Below are 14426 nucleotides of genomic sequence, written 5' to 3'. Positions count from 1 at the left end.
CAAAGGGCTGCCATATTTAATAAATCACTGAATCAATTATTCACTGTGGAAATCAATTACTTACTTCAAATAAGAATCTTATGAATAACCTCATGCCCTTTCATGCCATTTAAGAAAGTTATAGGGGAATTAGTCAGTAAAAAAATGCCTCACTTATCTTTTATGCGCATTAAAAAGACCACACAAATACAAGGAAATTCTGCCAGCGGAATAGTCCAGAATCATTTTAACGCAGTCAGAGTACTGCTGTGGATTTACACTGCAGTAAAAACACAGCATTGGGGCACCACCTATGATCAGTTATGCAGGAGCAATTCAGAGTTCCATTCAGTCCATGCCATTTGGCAAATGTGAAACCAGAATATAACCAGCCAACCGCACAAACTCCTCTACAACATGAACTACATTAAGTAACTACTCAAAGAAACACAAAGTGTATCTTCACAGGTCAGGAATTATTGCCATGAGTCTCCGCAGAGACACTTTAAAGCGAATATTGCATGGTCTTGCAGCAGCTCCCTGGTTCCTGCTTTTGAAGACTTGCTGATATGTGACCATTTCCAGAAAATGCTGCAAGTCCCAGTGCAGCCTCCTTCCTCCCACCTACAAAACCAAACCACTCCAGGACCCCAACAGTGCAAAGTACTTACTGAGCTGTAGAGATATCCCTCAGCATTCATGGCAACATACAGACCTGCCTTCACCCCTTGAATTGCCACCACACGAAGACCCACAGGAATTAGATTGAAAAGGGCTGTGGAAAGAAAAGAAAAGCAAAGGTTATGGAGACATCACCTTTGTGCAGCCAGTGCTGCTTTTTGCCCCAGGGCCAGCCCACCCCACTCCTGACGTCTACCAGAAGATACTGGACTAGAATCAAAAGTCTTGCTTCCAGGTACAAGAAAGGCCTGCAGCCATGGGGCCAGTGTTGAAGGGAAATTTTTTAAAGTGCTGAGTTTGGCTGCCTCCCAGAAGCTTTAACACACCCATCAGCCTGTTTGATCACTGCCTTTGCAATGCCAAGGACTTATACGTGCACTCAAGCTAGCACATCTCAACAGCTTTCCATGGGCTAGCTGAGCTGTGCTAACTGCCCGTGACAAATGCAACAGCACAGCTTAGTGTAGTTCACCCTGAAACGCATTTAAACCTAGACATACTTTCTTGCATTTGCCATATGCTGAAAGAGTATACAGACAGCAACCACAGCCAGAAGGATAAAAATTAACTTGACTGTGTGTCTGTGTGACCCCTGCTGTCAAGGGAATGAAGAAACTCAGGAAGAGACAGTGCTCCACTCCAGGACCTGAGCACTGTTGCTCATTTAGAAGCCACACTAGACAGGACAGAAGAGGATAAGACCTTGCAAGACTCAATTTTACTGCAATCTTATTGATTAAAGCACTGCAATCACTATCTCCAAATTAATTACTTTATTGCTTAATTCCAAGTAGATCCTGTAGCTCACTGAAAGACTTTTCCCAGGAGCATATACATTAACATATCGTCAGGCTTTTGCTACATTTCTGACAGAACGGGCTCAAAGAGGAGAGGACTGTCAGTGTTGATTGAGTACTGAGGCATTAGCACGGTTTTTTTCTATCGAGATTTGTAGGACAAAAGTATTCAGATGTTGTAGGACACTATGTGTTTCAGCTTATGAATAGCTAACTACACCTTGTCCCATGTAGCTCAGGATATGGAAAGATTGTCACAGGGCCAGGCAGAACTGTGAGCACAAACACAATGGAAATACTTCACTCAAGGTCTCTTCCCACTCAACTACCCTGAAACAGTAATATTTTTTCTGTTTCCCTAGTCCTGAGGTCAGACTGCCCCTTCCACATTCATAAAGCATTTCTCATGGCTTTTTAACACACTCACTTATTTACAAAAGCCTGCTTGAAGCTTTGAGAGCTTTGGGGTGTTCAAATTAGCCCAGGGCAGATCTGTGAATGGGCAGAGTGCAGAGGAAAGACTGAGTGACAGAGCATGCAGTGAAGCATTCTTTTTTTCCAGCTGACCCTTAAGGACAGTATCCTCTAGCCGATTCATTTTATAGATCATTTACAAAGTTTGATGCCTGACACATCACACTGCAGCAAGCATAGCACAAAGGGGTTTTCACATAACGGCTGTAGGAGAAACAGTCCTTCTCACTGTGCCATCTCACAGCCGTTCCTTCCCTGGGAGATGGACTACTGCTGATTTAATACCAGCCCTGAAGCATAAAGCTTTTGCTGAAATGGTCTATTCAAAATGCTATAGTTCCTCAGGCCAGGCTAGTGTTAATCCTGCTATGACAGGAGGGAGCAGAGTCCAGTTCAACAAGAGGCTGGTTAGATGTGCATGTGCTACGTAATGCATGTATTTAACTCAACTATAAGATGCTTCCCAAGAACCTCTCTCACGTACAGCCTGCGAATTTCTGCAGAGGGGACGGAAGTTTTAGCCAATATAGAGAAAAGGGGGCGATGGGAGAACAACTGAAACTGCGGCTTCATTATTTCCTTGCTACAGAAGCCTGAACCAAACTACAGACTACAAAGTCTGATCTAAAGTCCCAGGATTTTTTGCAGAATTTCTAAGATGAAAAAGTAGAGCCCAAAGGGTCTGCGAAATGTAGTGGGAAACTGGTGACACTCAACCTGAACTCTTGCTGGATTTGCTTAAAGGTCAGAGGTGGATCCCTTTTCAGAAGTAAAACCTGAAGAGAGCACAAGAGATAGAAAGCTACTTTGCTCAAGATATCTAACAGGTGTCTTGACAGAGCTAGTTTCAGGGTTGTCTCCAGAAAGGGATTCACAAGTCCCAGATTCACATCAATGCCCTTTTTTCTCACTCAGTTCCCAAGGATGACTGCTTAGCTCCCCTTAGTGAGCTGCTTAAAAGGAAGACACCTTGAGTCTAGTAGAAACAAATTTAATCTCAGTCGCTTTTTATGCTTTTAAGCACCATATTCAGTAAAATATCAAAACGTGTGCTGAATTCTTACCAAAGCCAATGGTAATTTTTGTGATTTCACGGGAGGATGTCAACAGATGCATATGGCAAATGAAGTCCATCCTGAGCACTGATCTAAAGAGCTGGAGTCAAGGACAATGCTGCTTTGATATTGTCCCCAGAAGACACAAACACACCCCAGCTACTCAGCATTAAAGAGCTGTGTTATAGTGCATTTCTATCACTGAAAAGCTCACTAAGCAAAGTAAGTTTATATTTCTATCACTTTCTCACAACCATGAAGCTCTAAAACCCTCTGCAATTAACAAGTCTATTTATAAGCAATTCCCCTTCCTTAATTTTTCCTCCCACTGAAAAATGGAGCATATTACTGCTAATAATGAAACAAAATGGGCATCATCATTCATTCCCTACAGCCAATTTATCTTGTATAGAAAACTTGCGACAGACCATTCAAAGCATTCATTAAGCAGCAAGATGGTAATACCCAGAACTAGTGGGTGAAAAGTTTCATTTGGAAGCATCCACATCTCCAAATCTCTCTTTCCACCTATACATGCAAAGGGAGAACAGGAACAATCCTGCTGTGTTCTGTGTTACAGTAACAAGACCACTGCCAGTTCCCATGCATACTCTGTGCAACATAGCACAGAGTAGAGGGGCAAGTGAGCAGGTAGACAAGCAGGACAACATGCATCTGACATAGGTAACTAGCAGCTAAAGAAGTTTCAGGAAGCACATATCCTTCTCTATTAAAAAAGCAGTTTGGGTCAATCAAGATTTTGCAAATTCTTAAGAGTTGTTTCTGCCTTCAGTCTAGCGATGTGTTTGAAGAAATTGAAGCCTTTTGTTATCATGCTTCCAAATAAATATTTTATCTTATTTTAGAATAGATTTAAAAGCTTATAAACCTTATTGTAAGAATGTAAAATGAGGGAGGAGAAACCCTCAACCAACCTCAAAAGCAGTATGGCTCATTTTTTGTCAGGAAAAAAACTTTGGTTAAAGTGAAACAGCAGAATTAGAAATGGGAAAGAGGACTAGCAGTGGTAAAGTAGGACTGGACACACGATGTGCTGATGTGAAAACCAGAAAGTTTAACAAATGTTTTCAAAACTCTGCTGCAAATGGTACATTTTCTATGCCATCTGCAACTTCATAGAATGAACATACTCTTAGCTCATGGGCAGAAGAGAAAAAAATTAGGACATTGAATTATTTCTGCATATTTTCCTTCATTACATCTTACCATATCCAGCCACTGGCAGATTTACACCTGACTCTGCTTATTGATTATATTACTTTTAGCATGCTACGGTCCTAACCCCTTTGGCCATGAGTATGCTGTTCACTGTTACATTATGGCAGTTTATCACACAGTATCACAGTATCACAGTATGTTAGAGATTGGAAGGGACCTCAAAAGATCATCTAGTCCAATCCCCCTGCCAGAGCAGGAACACCTAGATAAGGTTACATAGGAATGTGTCCAGGCGGGTTTTGAATGTCTCCAGAGAAGGAGACTCCACAACCTCCCTGGGCAGCCTGTTCCAGTGTTCTGTCACCCTCACTGAGAAGTTTCTTCTCAAGTTTAAGTGGAACCTCTTGTGTTCCAGCTGCATAACACATTTTTAAAATTTGAACACATACTTAGCTATGTGTCTGGACCAGCTTATTTACAGAAATGGATGAGTAAGGTAAGATGTGCTATATATAAGATGTGGGCTATATGCTCAGCTGATACAAGCAGTAGTAAGTCAGAGGACCTAAACTAATTTATATCAGGTGATTTGTTCTGGATCAAGACATTTATGCTGCACATGATTAAAGAAGAACTAATGGAGGATACAACAGGCATCAGCAGCCATGGTGCACCATGAGACAGGGAGGTTTAAGATCATGAGAGAAATGAGGAATGCTGCTAAGATGATCAACAGGCTGTGGTGCAACATGCACAGTTACTTCTCTCATGCAACATGTATTTATCTGCTTAGCTCAAAGAAGGGAACACAATGAAACTTCTCAGAGGAACACAATGAAAAGACAAGAAGCACTAGACAAAAGCCTCAAAGAAATTATGACTGGTTGCAAAGAACAATTTGTTACAATGAGAACAGTGCAGCACTGGCACCAGACAGGTTATGAAGCTATGGAACAGCTCATTCCTGAAGACATTTGAAACAATTAGACAAGGCTCTGTGCAGCTGAAGATAACCCATCTTCAAGGATGATGCTGACCTGGAGACCTCCATAGGTTTCCCTAGTCTTAATCTTTTTGTGTTTGTTTCTGCAAAGCCTCAACAATATCCTAGATGTGCTGGTCTGTTTCCACTTGTTGAGTATAGTTGACCTATCCTTTATGTACTGTCGATTTGCTAAGGCTTTTCAGAAATTCAGCAGGATTATGCTAGCAAACAAAGAAGCCCCGTTGCTCTTACAAAGAAGGTGCATTACCTTGCTCAGCCCAGGAGTAGTAATCATGCAAATACAGCAACAATCAGCCCTGAAAGACCATTTGAAATCACTGATGTTGGAAGGAAAAGATACTGCCACAAATAAAAGTTCATATATAACATTACTAAAAACACAAACAAGGGTCTCGTACACCATGGAATTGTGCTCAGATTAAAAGAAAATTATTCATATATCCCAGTGCAAGTAGGCAGAGAATCTGCCTTCTTGCTTACATTAAGATGGCGTGCCTTTAAATGCATGGTATAAGGAACAGATGTCCCCAACGCTTCTTTCGCGGGAAACTGGCTGGATGCCCATTCAAATGCCATTAGAACTTGGCTTCTGGGTTTTTTGTTGGCTTTTTTGTTGGCTTTTTTTTCATTTCTTTCCTTTAAGTGAGAGGAGGTGGAAAATAAATGCCATCAGCCTCTCAAGAACACACATAAAATAGGCACCAGATAATTAATTTAAAAATAGCTGAAATATTAGCAGTTCCTGGATTTTTATTTGAACTTTTAATTGCATGAGACGTATCTGAGGGACATATCGTGTCTCATTTTAAATGTTGATTTTGCCAGAGTAAACCAACCTAATGTATTCCACAAAAATTAAGCTTCCTTTCATAATTCTAATTTGAATAATCAGCATGTGGCTACAGAACAGAGAGTAAAGTATAGAACATGGTGCTCACCACATATTTAACTGTGCTAAGATGGCTTCTGCATGGAGAATAGATGGCCATCCAGGGTGGGAACTATCCTGATATGGCCATCCAGATTGCCCTTCTCTACCAGTGCATGTGAGTTAACCAACCCTCTTCAAGGATATGGAAATATTTATCTACTCTTTGATAAGCTTTGCTCTTGCACAGAAATACTGCACGGATTTCAGACTGGCTGATCAGGAATTTTCTGGAGAAGTATTTTAAAAGAGAAAATATCAGGGATGTAAATCTGCAAGCTATTCACTTCGACAAGTGAGTTTCGACTTTTTTCTGGTCAAAAATTGAGATGTTTGGAGGAATAGAAAAGGGAAAAAAAATAGCGTTTATTTTGGCATTTCCAAAATAAAAAAATGGGATTTTGTTTTGAAGCTGTACCTGGAAGCTTCATACAATATAAAATGCTGACTCAAAGTGAAGATTTATAAAGGAAAACGTGTTGTAGGATGTTAAACAAAACTGAATAATGCACATTCTTAATTTCATTTTCAGGAGCCAAATATTTCCATGTTGAATTTTTCTCTCTTTTGATATCCCCTGAGATCAGTGGATGGGGAATTCTTTGTCTTCAATCTTCTTTCAAAAACTTTACTAAAATTTATGACATGTCCCATGACTTTGAGCAAGTGGCTTGGCACACTTCAACTAGACACCTCCTGTCCTACCCCAGCTGCCAAGGCAGAGCTGCCACCTCACCAAATAAATTTACACTCTAGATGTGCCCTTCAGCCCATCTATTTCCAGCCAAGATGACTGGATGGAAGTGTTTTACAAGAACTAAGCACCTTGACAAACTGATCCCTAACATTTCTAATGAGATAAGAGCTGTTTGGGGCCCAGCCTCAGTCACGGGCAGCTAGTGGCAGTTTCCCTCATCTCCCCTGCCAGCCTGAAATATTGCAGAACTGCTCTTACATTTTATTCCCCTGCTGTTTACCTAAATTCATTCCTGCTTCAGTTTGAGCTCATTAGTTTGTTGTTCAGTTCTCAATGATAGATGAGGGTAATGAATCCCTGTCATCTCTAGCAGCTCTTCCCATGCCGTTGACAAATAGGCCTCCAATGGGATTTCCCGCAGATTGAGAACATCCTATGTCTTCTTTAAGAGAAAGTAACTAATACTACCCACACTGGGTCAGCACCCCCTGACTAAAGCCCACTGAAATCATGCCATGTGTTGGTGTCTGCCTGAGAAAATCAAAAGGCCAGACTTTCCTCATAGGAAGAGACTTGCTCAGTCCCTAATGGAGTAAAAGTGTGTGTGTGGAGGTCCACAGATTCTCCTGCTCCAGCACAAATTAGAAGCTCTGTCACTGCAACTTGCAATACTTCATTTGTTCAACACAAGCATATGAAAAAAAAGAGGACTAAAACCTGACACTTGCATCTGCCACAGGCCAAGTTTCAGATGAGTGCAGCTTCTTGGGTCATTTCACAAAGGCTTTGCCAGTCTCCCACTATTTCAGTGGCCATCTTCCCAAAGCTCCTCTCGTGCATGGGCCCCAGCCCTGAGCTGGATGCAGCAGAGCAGCCACACCACACAGTGTTCCTGTCACAGCACTCTGCCAGCGTTCTGGGGATAGGGCAAACACCATGGATGTGGGGCTGTAGCCAAATTGCACCTTTGTCCAAGTGCAGCTTCACATGACAATGTGAATATCCTCTATGTGTGTTGCATCAGTTCAGACACCCCTCACATGCAGCCCAGACGATGTCTTCCTGAAGGAAAGATGCCTTCAATCCAACCAGGAGCTTCTTTGAGTTAGAACAAGATAAGCCTGCAAATTAAGTAGGTTTCTCTTTCCACAAAGTACAAACAGTTTGCTTCCATCAATCCTACCACACAGATGAACTTGTGTTCATCTCTAGTAGTGACTGGGAAAATACCTTCTATGCTGTCTATCTTCTAGGCTATCTATGATGTCCTACATCAGTGTCCTACACCAGTGGCACAGAGAGCTTCAAACCGACATAGAATGACACAAATCAAGACTTGAGTCCTACTCTGTTGATGCAGGATCAGAGCTTATCACTGTCCACTCAGAAGCATCCATCTAATGCCCATGAAATGAAGAGAAGCTGTAGAAAATATCCTGCACCTTTTTTAAACTTTGAGAAGTTTTGGTATTGACAAAACTACTTTTGCAAAAGGAAGATCGGCTGTTGCTTTGCATTTGTTTTAACCAATATGGCTCCTGCACAGAGCATCATTTTTAAACCTGCATGGCTCTGCTGCCTTTGTTGGACTTTGCTGTCCTTTGTTGGACAGCATGAACACAATCCCTTTGAACAGTGTTTTGGAAGATGAACTCCTTTGGAAAGGTCATATGATGTCCTCAACCTTTACATTAGCCTCAAAGCAGTATACTTTAGTGAACAGCTGATTTTCTCCAGCTTGGAAATTCCTGATGATTGCTGAGTTTTTCAGTATAAAACAGTGAAAACAATTTTCTCCTCTTCTCCTTGGAGAGAGAATTCCCCCTATCCTTTACCCATGTGGCATGTGTATAAATATAATCTCCTTTCTCTTCTGGAAGCAATTCAAATCATGGGTTTTATTCTCCACCCCACCCAGATGGCAGCTACAGAATCGGGGCAGGAGGGAAGAAGATTGGAGAGGAAACATATGAAATTATACAGGCAAGATTTAAAGGGGAAGGATAGATAGAAAAGAATTGTGCAGAAAACAGCTGGCTTCTTCATAATTTCATCTTTTAAAGCTAGGTGATGCATTTGATTGTAACAGGGTTGCAAAACAGGGTAATTTTTCTTACTGTAGTCACTGTTTTCGTCCTTGGTCCCATCAATTGTACCATCTGGGTGCATCTGCAGGAAGTATTCCTGCTGGCTGAATAACCTTGTCACAATTCCTTTCAGTTGGGGTTCTGCAAAAAAATAAGAAGAATTATTAGATATACCAAGTAGCAAGAGTCCCAATTTGTTTGGCCCCCATTAAGCCCTGAGTAAACGTAGAAGTGCTTGGCAGATAAGACAGCTTTCTGTGATTCCTTTCAAGCGTGGTTGTAAAATATTCATATATACATAGGCAAACAGGCAAATAAATTTGAGATCAGATGAGCAGGTTAAAATGCAATGCATAGTTGGTGCAACAGAAACATATTTATGGAACATCGCTTCCCTGAAAGTTACCTACCAAATGAAAGTCTTTAGACAGTTTATGTATTCTGAATATGCCACTCATTCAGAAGAATATTTGCTAGCGGCGCTGCAAACAATTTGTCTTTTGTTTCTTATTTTGCCTGTGAAGCCAAGATCCTTATTTTCTGTATGGTTGATTCACTATCCCTTAGTTCCAGTTTTATGCCAATGAAAATCTATTTAAATCACTGGTATTATAGCGGTGTAAAACCAAAGTAAAACCAAGTGCTTAATCAGGCTGCATGAGTCCAACTGTGTGGGATTCAGGAACAAAATCCTGAAAGGAACAGATGCAAGACACCTCCAAAAATGACCCCTGAAGCATTTATCGGCACCTTAAAATGGCTCTGTTTTAAAATCTACATCTTCCTCCTCCCTAAAACATGTACTGCATACTCTGGTAGATAGGAATCACTCTTTGCCTCTAGCAGGGTCCTTTCCCAGCCCCTCTACACCATGAGCCAGCAACGGACTGGCTTGGGGCTTACCTATTGCCTCTGCAACATTTTATACCTGTGTTGAAGAGGAAAAGGAAAACACTAAAAAGGCAGAAACAATCTCAACTTCATGTGACAGAGGTCTGCAGCATAACAAACAAAAAAAAAAATCATTTTTGTATTACAAAAATAAATTCAATTTTAATCATGCAAGTCTTTGTCACAGGCATTGCTCCTGGAAAGCAAGCCAGCTGGCTACGTGTAAACAGATACACTAGCAAGGATGGCAGAGATCTTCCTTGTGTGATGGGAGCTTGTAGTTTTATGTGACCACCCACCAAAAGTAAATAAATAAGACCCAGTTATTGCTGGCTCAATGGACAGGAAAAAATCCAGTGTAGCATACCAAAAATCCTGTCAGCCTCCTGTCTTTCATGCCTCCAGTGAGGCTGTTTAATAAGCCATGGTCATTACATAACTAGTCACGTTGTGTGTTAAGTGTTTCCACTAGGAGCCCCCGTCTCTAACGATTTTGCACTGGGCTGCACAACTTCCACTTGAAGCTGGCACTCTCAGCCAGCGCTTCTGCACAGGCAACACCCTTCCCGCAGCAGGCAGGGACCTTGGATGCAGACAGGCTGCAGGTGCAAAGAATTTCAGCTTCAGCAACCCCTCCACCAGCTCGGGGAGAGTCAGGTGTTATTTCACAGCTACAAACTCCACTGAATAAATCGGGATCAGCTGGTTTCTACACTGCCTCAGAACAGTGATTTCATAGCAATGAGAATGTTATAGACTGCAGGCAGGCTTTCTCCCAGCAAGACAATTCTGGGACAGTAAAATAAATACAATTGTACTGGTCATCTACTAAAAGCCAATGTCATTCAAGCCAGATGTCAAACTGAGACTTAGTTTGAGTCAAGTGTTTTGCTTTCTTCTTAACAAAATGAATTTCTATTTTGTTGAACACAGAAGCTTGATTTAACTTGCTTTTCTAACACGCATATTAAAGCTAGAGGAAAGGAAAAGCTGTATTCTCAGGTACAGATGACTGCACCACCCTCCTCAAGCCTGTACCCTTCCTCTCTTTTATCTAATAGCACAATGGTGAAGGCACTAATAGGCACTCTCTGATACAATGGACATACGCTTTCAGTCCCTTGAATGAGTCTTAGCCTTGTTTTAATTTCTAGTTAAATTTTAATGCTTAAGTACTTTGCAAAAATGGAAAAGCTCCCAGCAGGAGAGATTTAGAAGATGCTCCTGCAGCCTGAGGCTTTCTGTGTGCTGAGGAAGGGCAGGAGATCTTGTCTAAAACATCTCAAGGATAAGAGGAACGGACATATAAAACAACCCTGAACTTGTCCCCTTTCTTGGGAAATTTCTGATTTAGCTACAGGATAGAAGGTCCTTCCCTCCTACTTTGGGGTGCAAACTATACTTTGATCATGCAAAACATTTTGGAACAACATGAAAACCTCTCCCACTTTTACTAAATAGCCTACCAAGTTTATCAGAATAGCACACGAGATCCCTTGAGGTCACTCTGAACCTTTGTTAGATGTAAACACCAATGCACCAGAAGTCAAAGTGTCACCATAGTAAAACACAGGATAAAGCCCCAAGGTCCCTTTTTGTTACTGATCTGACATAGACACACAGTCAGGTACAATTCAAGCCTTAATGACTGCACTGTTCATGATCCTAAGCTTTCCTAATGCCTACCTAGATTGGAGTAGGAATCTTATCTTACATGTGCTTTTTTTTCTTGACCTGACCTGGTTTTGCTGAAGTTTGAGGCTCACACCCAAATTCAAACTCCAAGCAAGTGAAGCGCAGAGCTCTCATGTTCCTCCTGGCCCTAACAGTCTGACAGCAGCAGTGTTCCTGTCTCTCCTCACACCTCTTCTGCAGGAGCATCCCTGCTATCCTGGCTCATTTAGAATACCCTGCAGCACCGCCAACCAAACATCTTTTCCAGACACCAAAGGGTCAGAAATCACTTTGGAGACATACAGATTTCTCCTTCCCCCGTTTCTGCATTTCCTTTTGTCTCTTTCAATGGGAGAGAAGAGCTGGTGGGTATCTGCACCTCTGAGTATCTGCCTGAACTAAATGCAAAAGCAGCATAGATACATGCAGAGCAGGCATCAAGTTCTCCTTTCTAGCACAGAGAACAGCCCAAGGATGGTTAGAGAGGTATCTGGCAATGGGTGATTTGTCGCATCTAGTACAGCCATGTCTACACCTGAATTTGGCTCTCTTTCCATCTCAAAAATCAACAGCCAGGCCAGACCCATAGGATCCTAAATCCACATGCATCTCCCCATTGACTGCAAAGGGACCAGCTCAAACATAAACAGCTATGCTACAACAGCTGGCAGAGTAGCTGCTTCCCACCAGGGAACCTCCTGTCTCATGTCTGGGCATAGAGTGGGATATTGCAGTGTGTTATTCCTAGAATCATAGAATCATAGAATAGTTAGGGTTGGAAAGGACCTTCAGATCATCTAGTTCCAACCCCCCTGCCATGGGCAGGGACACCCCACATTAAACCATGTCACCCAAGGCCTCATCCAACCTGGCCTTGAACACCGCCAAGGATGGAGCATTCACAACCTCCCTGGGCAACCCATTCCAGTGCCTCACCACCCTCTCAGTAAAGAATTTCTTCCTTGTATCCAATCTAAACTTCTCCTGTTTAAGTTTGAACCCATTACCCCTTGTCCTGTCACTACAGTCCCTGATGAATAGTCCATCCCCAGCATCCTTGTAGGCCCCCTTCAGATACTGGAAGGCTGCTCTGAGGTCTCCACGCAGCCTTCTCTTCTCCAGGCTGAACAGCCCCAACTTTCTCAGCCTGTCTCCATACGGAAGGTGCTCCAGTCCCCTGATCATCCTCGTGGCCCTCCTCTGGACTTGTTCCAACAGTTCCATGCCCTTTTTTATGTTGAGGACACCAGAACTGCACACAATACTGCAAGTGAGGTCTCACGAGAGCAGAGTAGAGGGGCAGGATCACCTCCTTCGACCTGCTGGTCACGCTCCTTTTGATGCAGCCCAGGATACGGTTGGCTTTCTGGGCTGCGAGCGCACACTGAAGCCGGCTCATGTTCATTTTCTCATCGACCAACACCCCCAAGTCCTTCTCTGCAGGGCTGCTCTGAATCTCTTCTTTGCCCAGCCTGTAGCTGTGCAAGCAGTGTGGCTGGGAGGCCTACAGACAAAATTTTAAGTGAAGGCAGCTTTTAAGAAGAATGAAGGTTTTACCCATCTTTCTCCCCAGACTTCACTACGGAGTTATTACCTGAAGAGGGAAGCATATAATCACAGAACAGGAGTTTTCCTGCTACCCCAGAAGCAAAACTCTGCACATGACTTTTAAGAGACTCCCTACTTTTGTCATATCATGTATTTTAACATGACTTCTTTCCACTTACAGAGCAATTTTATCACAGTCTTCCAGCATTGCTATCCATCACGCTGTAGCAATCATGTTGAAAAACTCAGTTCATAGAAAAATCTCAAAAACAGTAGGTCTCCTTGTCAAATAAGGATGGTGGAACACTCCCATAAGCCAGAACAGAAGGCATAAAGGCAAAAAAAATAAACTGAGAACTTCTCACAGTTTTGCAATTAAAAGTGAAAGAGGACAACCCTCCCCAGCAGGCAAGATTCCCAGTGCTTATTGAAGCACTGGGTGGGAGATTAAAACCCCACAACCTTGATATGGTATTTTTATTTGTCTGAAGTTCCCTCAATCCTGCTTCAGGCTATAATCAATAAGAGATAGAAGCACAAACAAGCTTTTCTTTCTCTAACCTCCTTCTTGTGTAGCAAGGGAAACTCAGATTCCCTTGCTTTTAAAGGAGTGATACTCAGGATAAACCTATTCCCCCCACCCAGGCTGCTCCATACACTCTTCTATTTTGCTGTAGGAGCAGCTTTCCCAGCAGAAATAGAGCTGATGCGGACAAGACCTCAGTACCAACTTAGTGTCTCCCTAAACACAAAATCAAGTACTTCAGAACAGATTTAAGAAAGAAGTTGTAACTGCCTTGATCCCAAAGTACAGGCTAAACACAAAAGATTTCCACACAGAATGTATTCCCAGCGCAGATTCCATGCTATTAGGATTTCCATGCAATATGCAAAGGGATATTTTTACCCTCATTTTATACACAATTACTGGCTACTTTAGGATGCTTACTTTGAATAGCCTGTTCTGGTTGCCCTTATATAGCTGCTCAGGTTTGGCAAAATGCTAAAGAAAAAGCTCAATGGACCTAATCGTTATGCAGGTGCAGTGAGCACAAATCCTTCAAATGTGGGGCTTCCAGAAAACACAGAAGATCATGATGCCCAGGAAGCATTCCCACTGGACACAGCCACAGGGCAGAACAGAGCAATAAGAATAAAGGAGCAAAAGCTAAACCACAGTTGTGTTCTTGGTCTGTAGCATCTAGCAGTCTAGCTTTCCCTAGGGTGAAGACATGATTCTGAGCTGATAACTCTTCTCACAGCAGTCATCTAGTGACCAACTCACTACATATCCCCTGAAAGACATCCTGTTTATTCCCTTTTCCACAAGCCAAACTCACTAGCTCTGCCTGCCCTGCTTTTAACTTTCTATGCCCTTTGACACAGCTGAGGCTAACTAAATCATGATCTGATTGCTAATCTCCTTGTCT

At 42.3% G+C, this 14426-nt stretch overlaps 1 protein-coding gene across 1 annotated transcript in view; it reads right to left on the bottom strand.

The window, feature by feature from the left end:
* The window catches only part of FGF12 (fibroblast growth factor 12), a gene marked incomplete at both ends in the record, with an annotated part of 103665 nt that overhangs the window by 73516 nt on the left and 15723 nt on the right, over positions 1-14426 (bottom strand). Inside the window, 2 exons of the mRNA XM_080623045.1 lie at positions 651-754; positions 8914-9024. Of these exons, the coding sequence (XP_080479171.1) occupies positions 651-754; positions 8914-9024 (215 nt within the window). The remainder of the gene's footprint in view (positions 1-650; positions 755-8913; positions 9025-14426) is intronic.

The sequence above is a fragment of the Psittacula echo genome (assembly GCF_963264785.1).
Source record: "Psittacula echo genome assembly, chromosome: 7".
Taxonomy (NCBI): Eukaryota; Metazoa; Chordata; class Aves; order Psittaciformes; family Psittacidae; genus Psittacula; species Psittacula echo.
The sequence above is the reverse complement of the archived record's forward strand: the minus strand, read 5'-3'. Positions and strand labels throughout refer to the sequence as shown.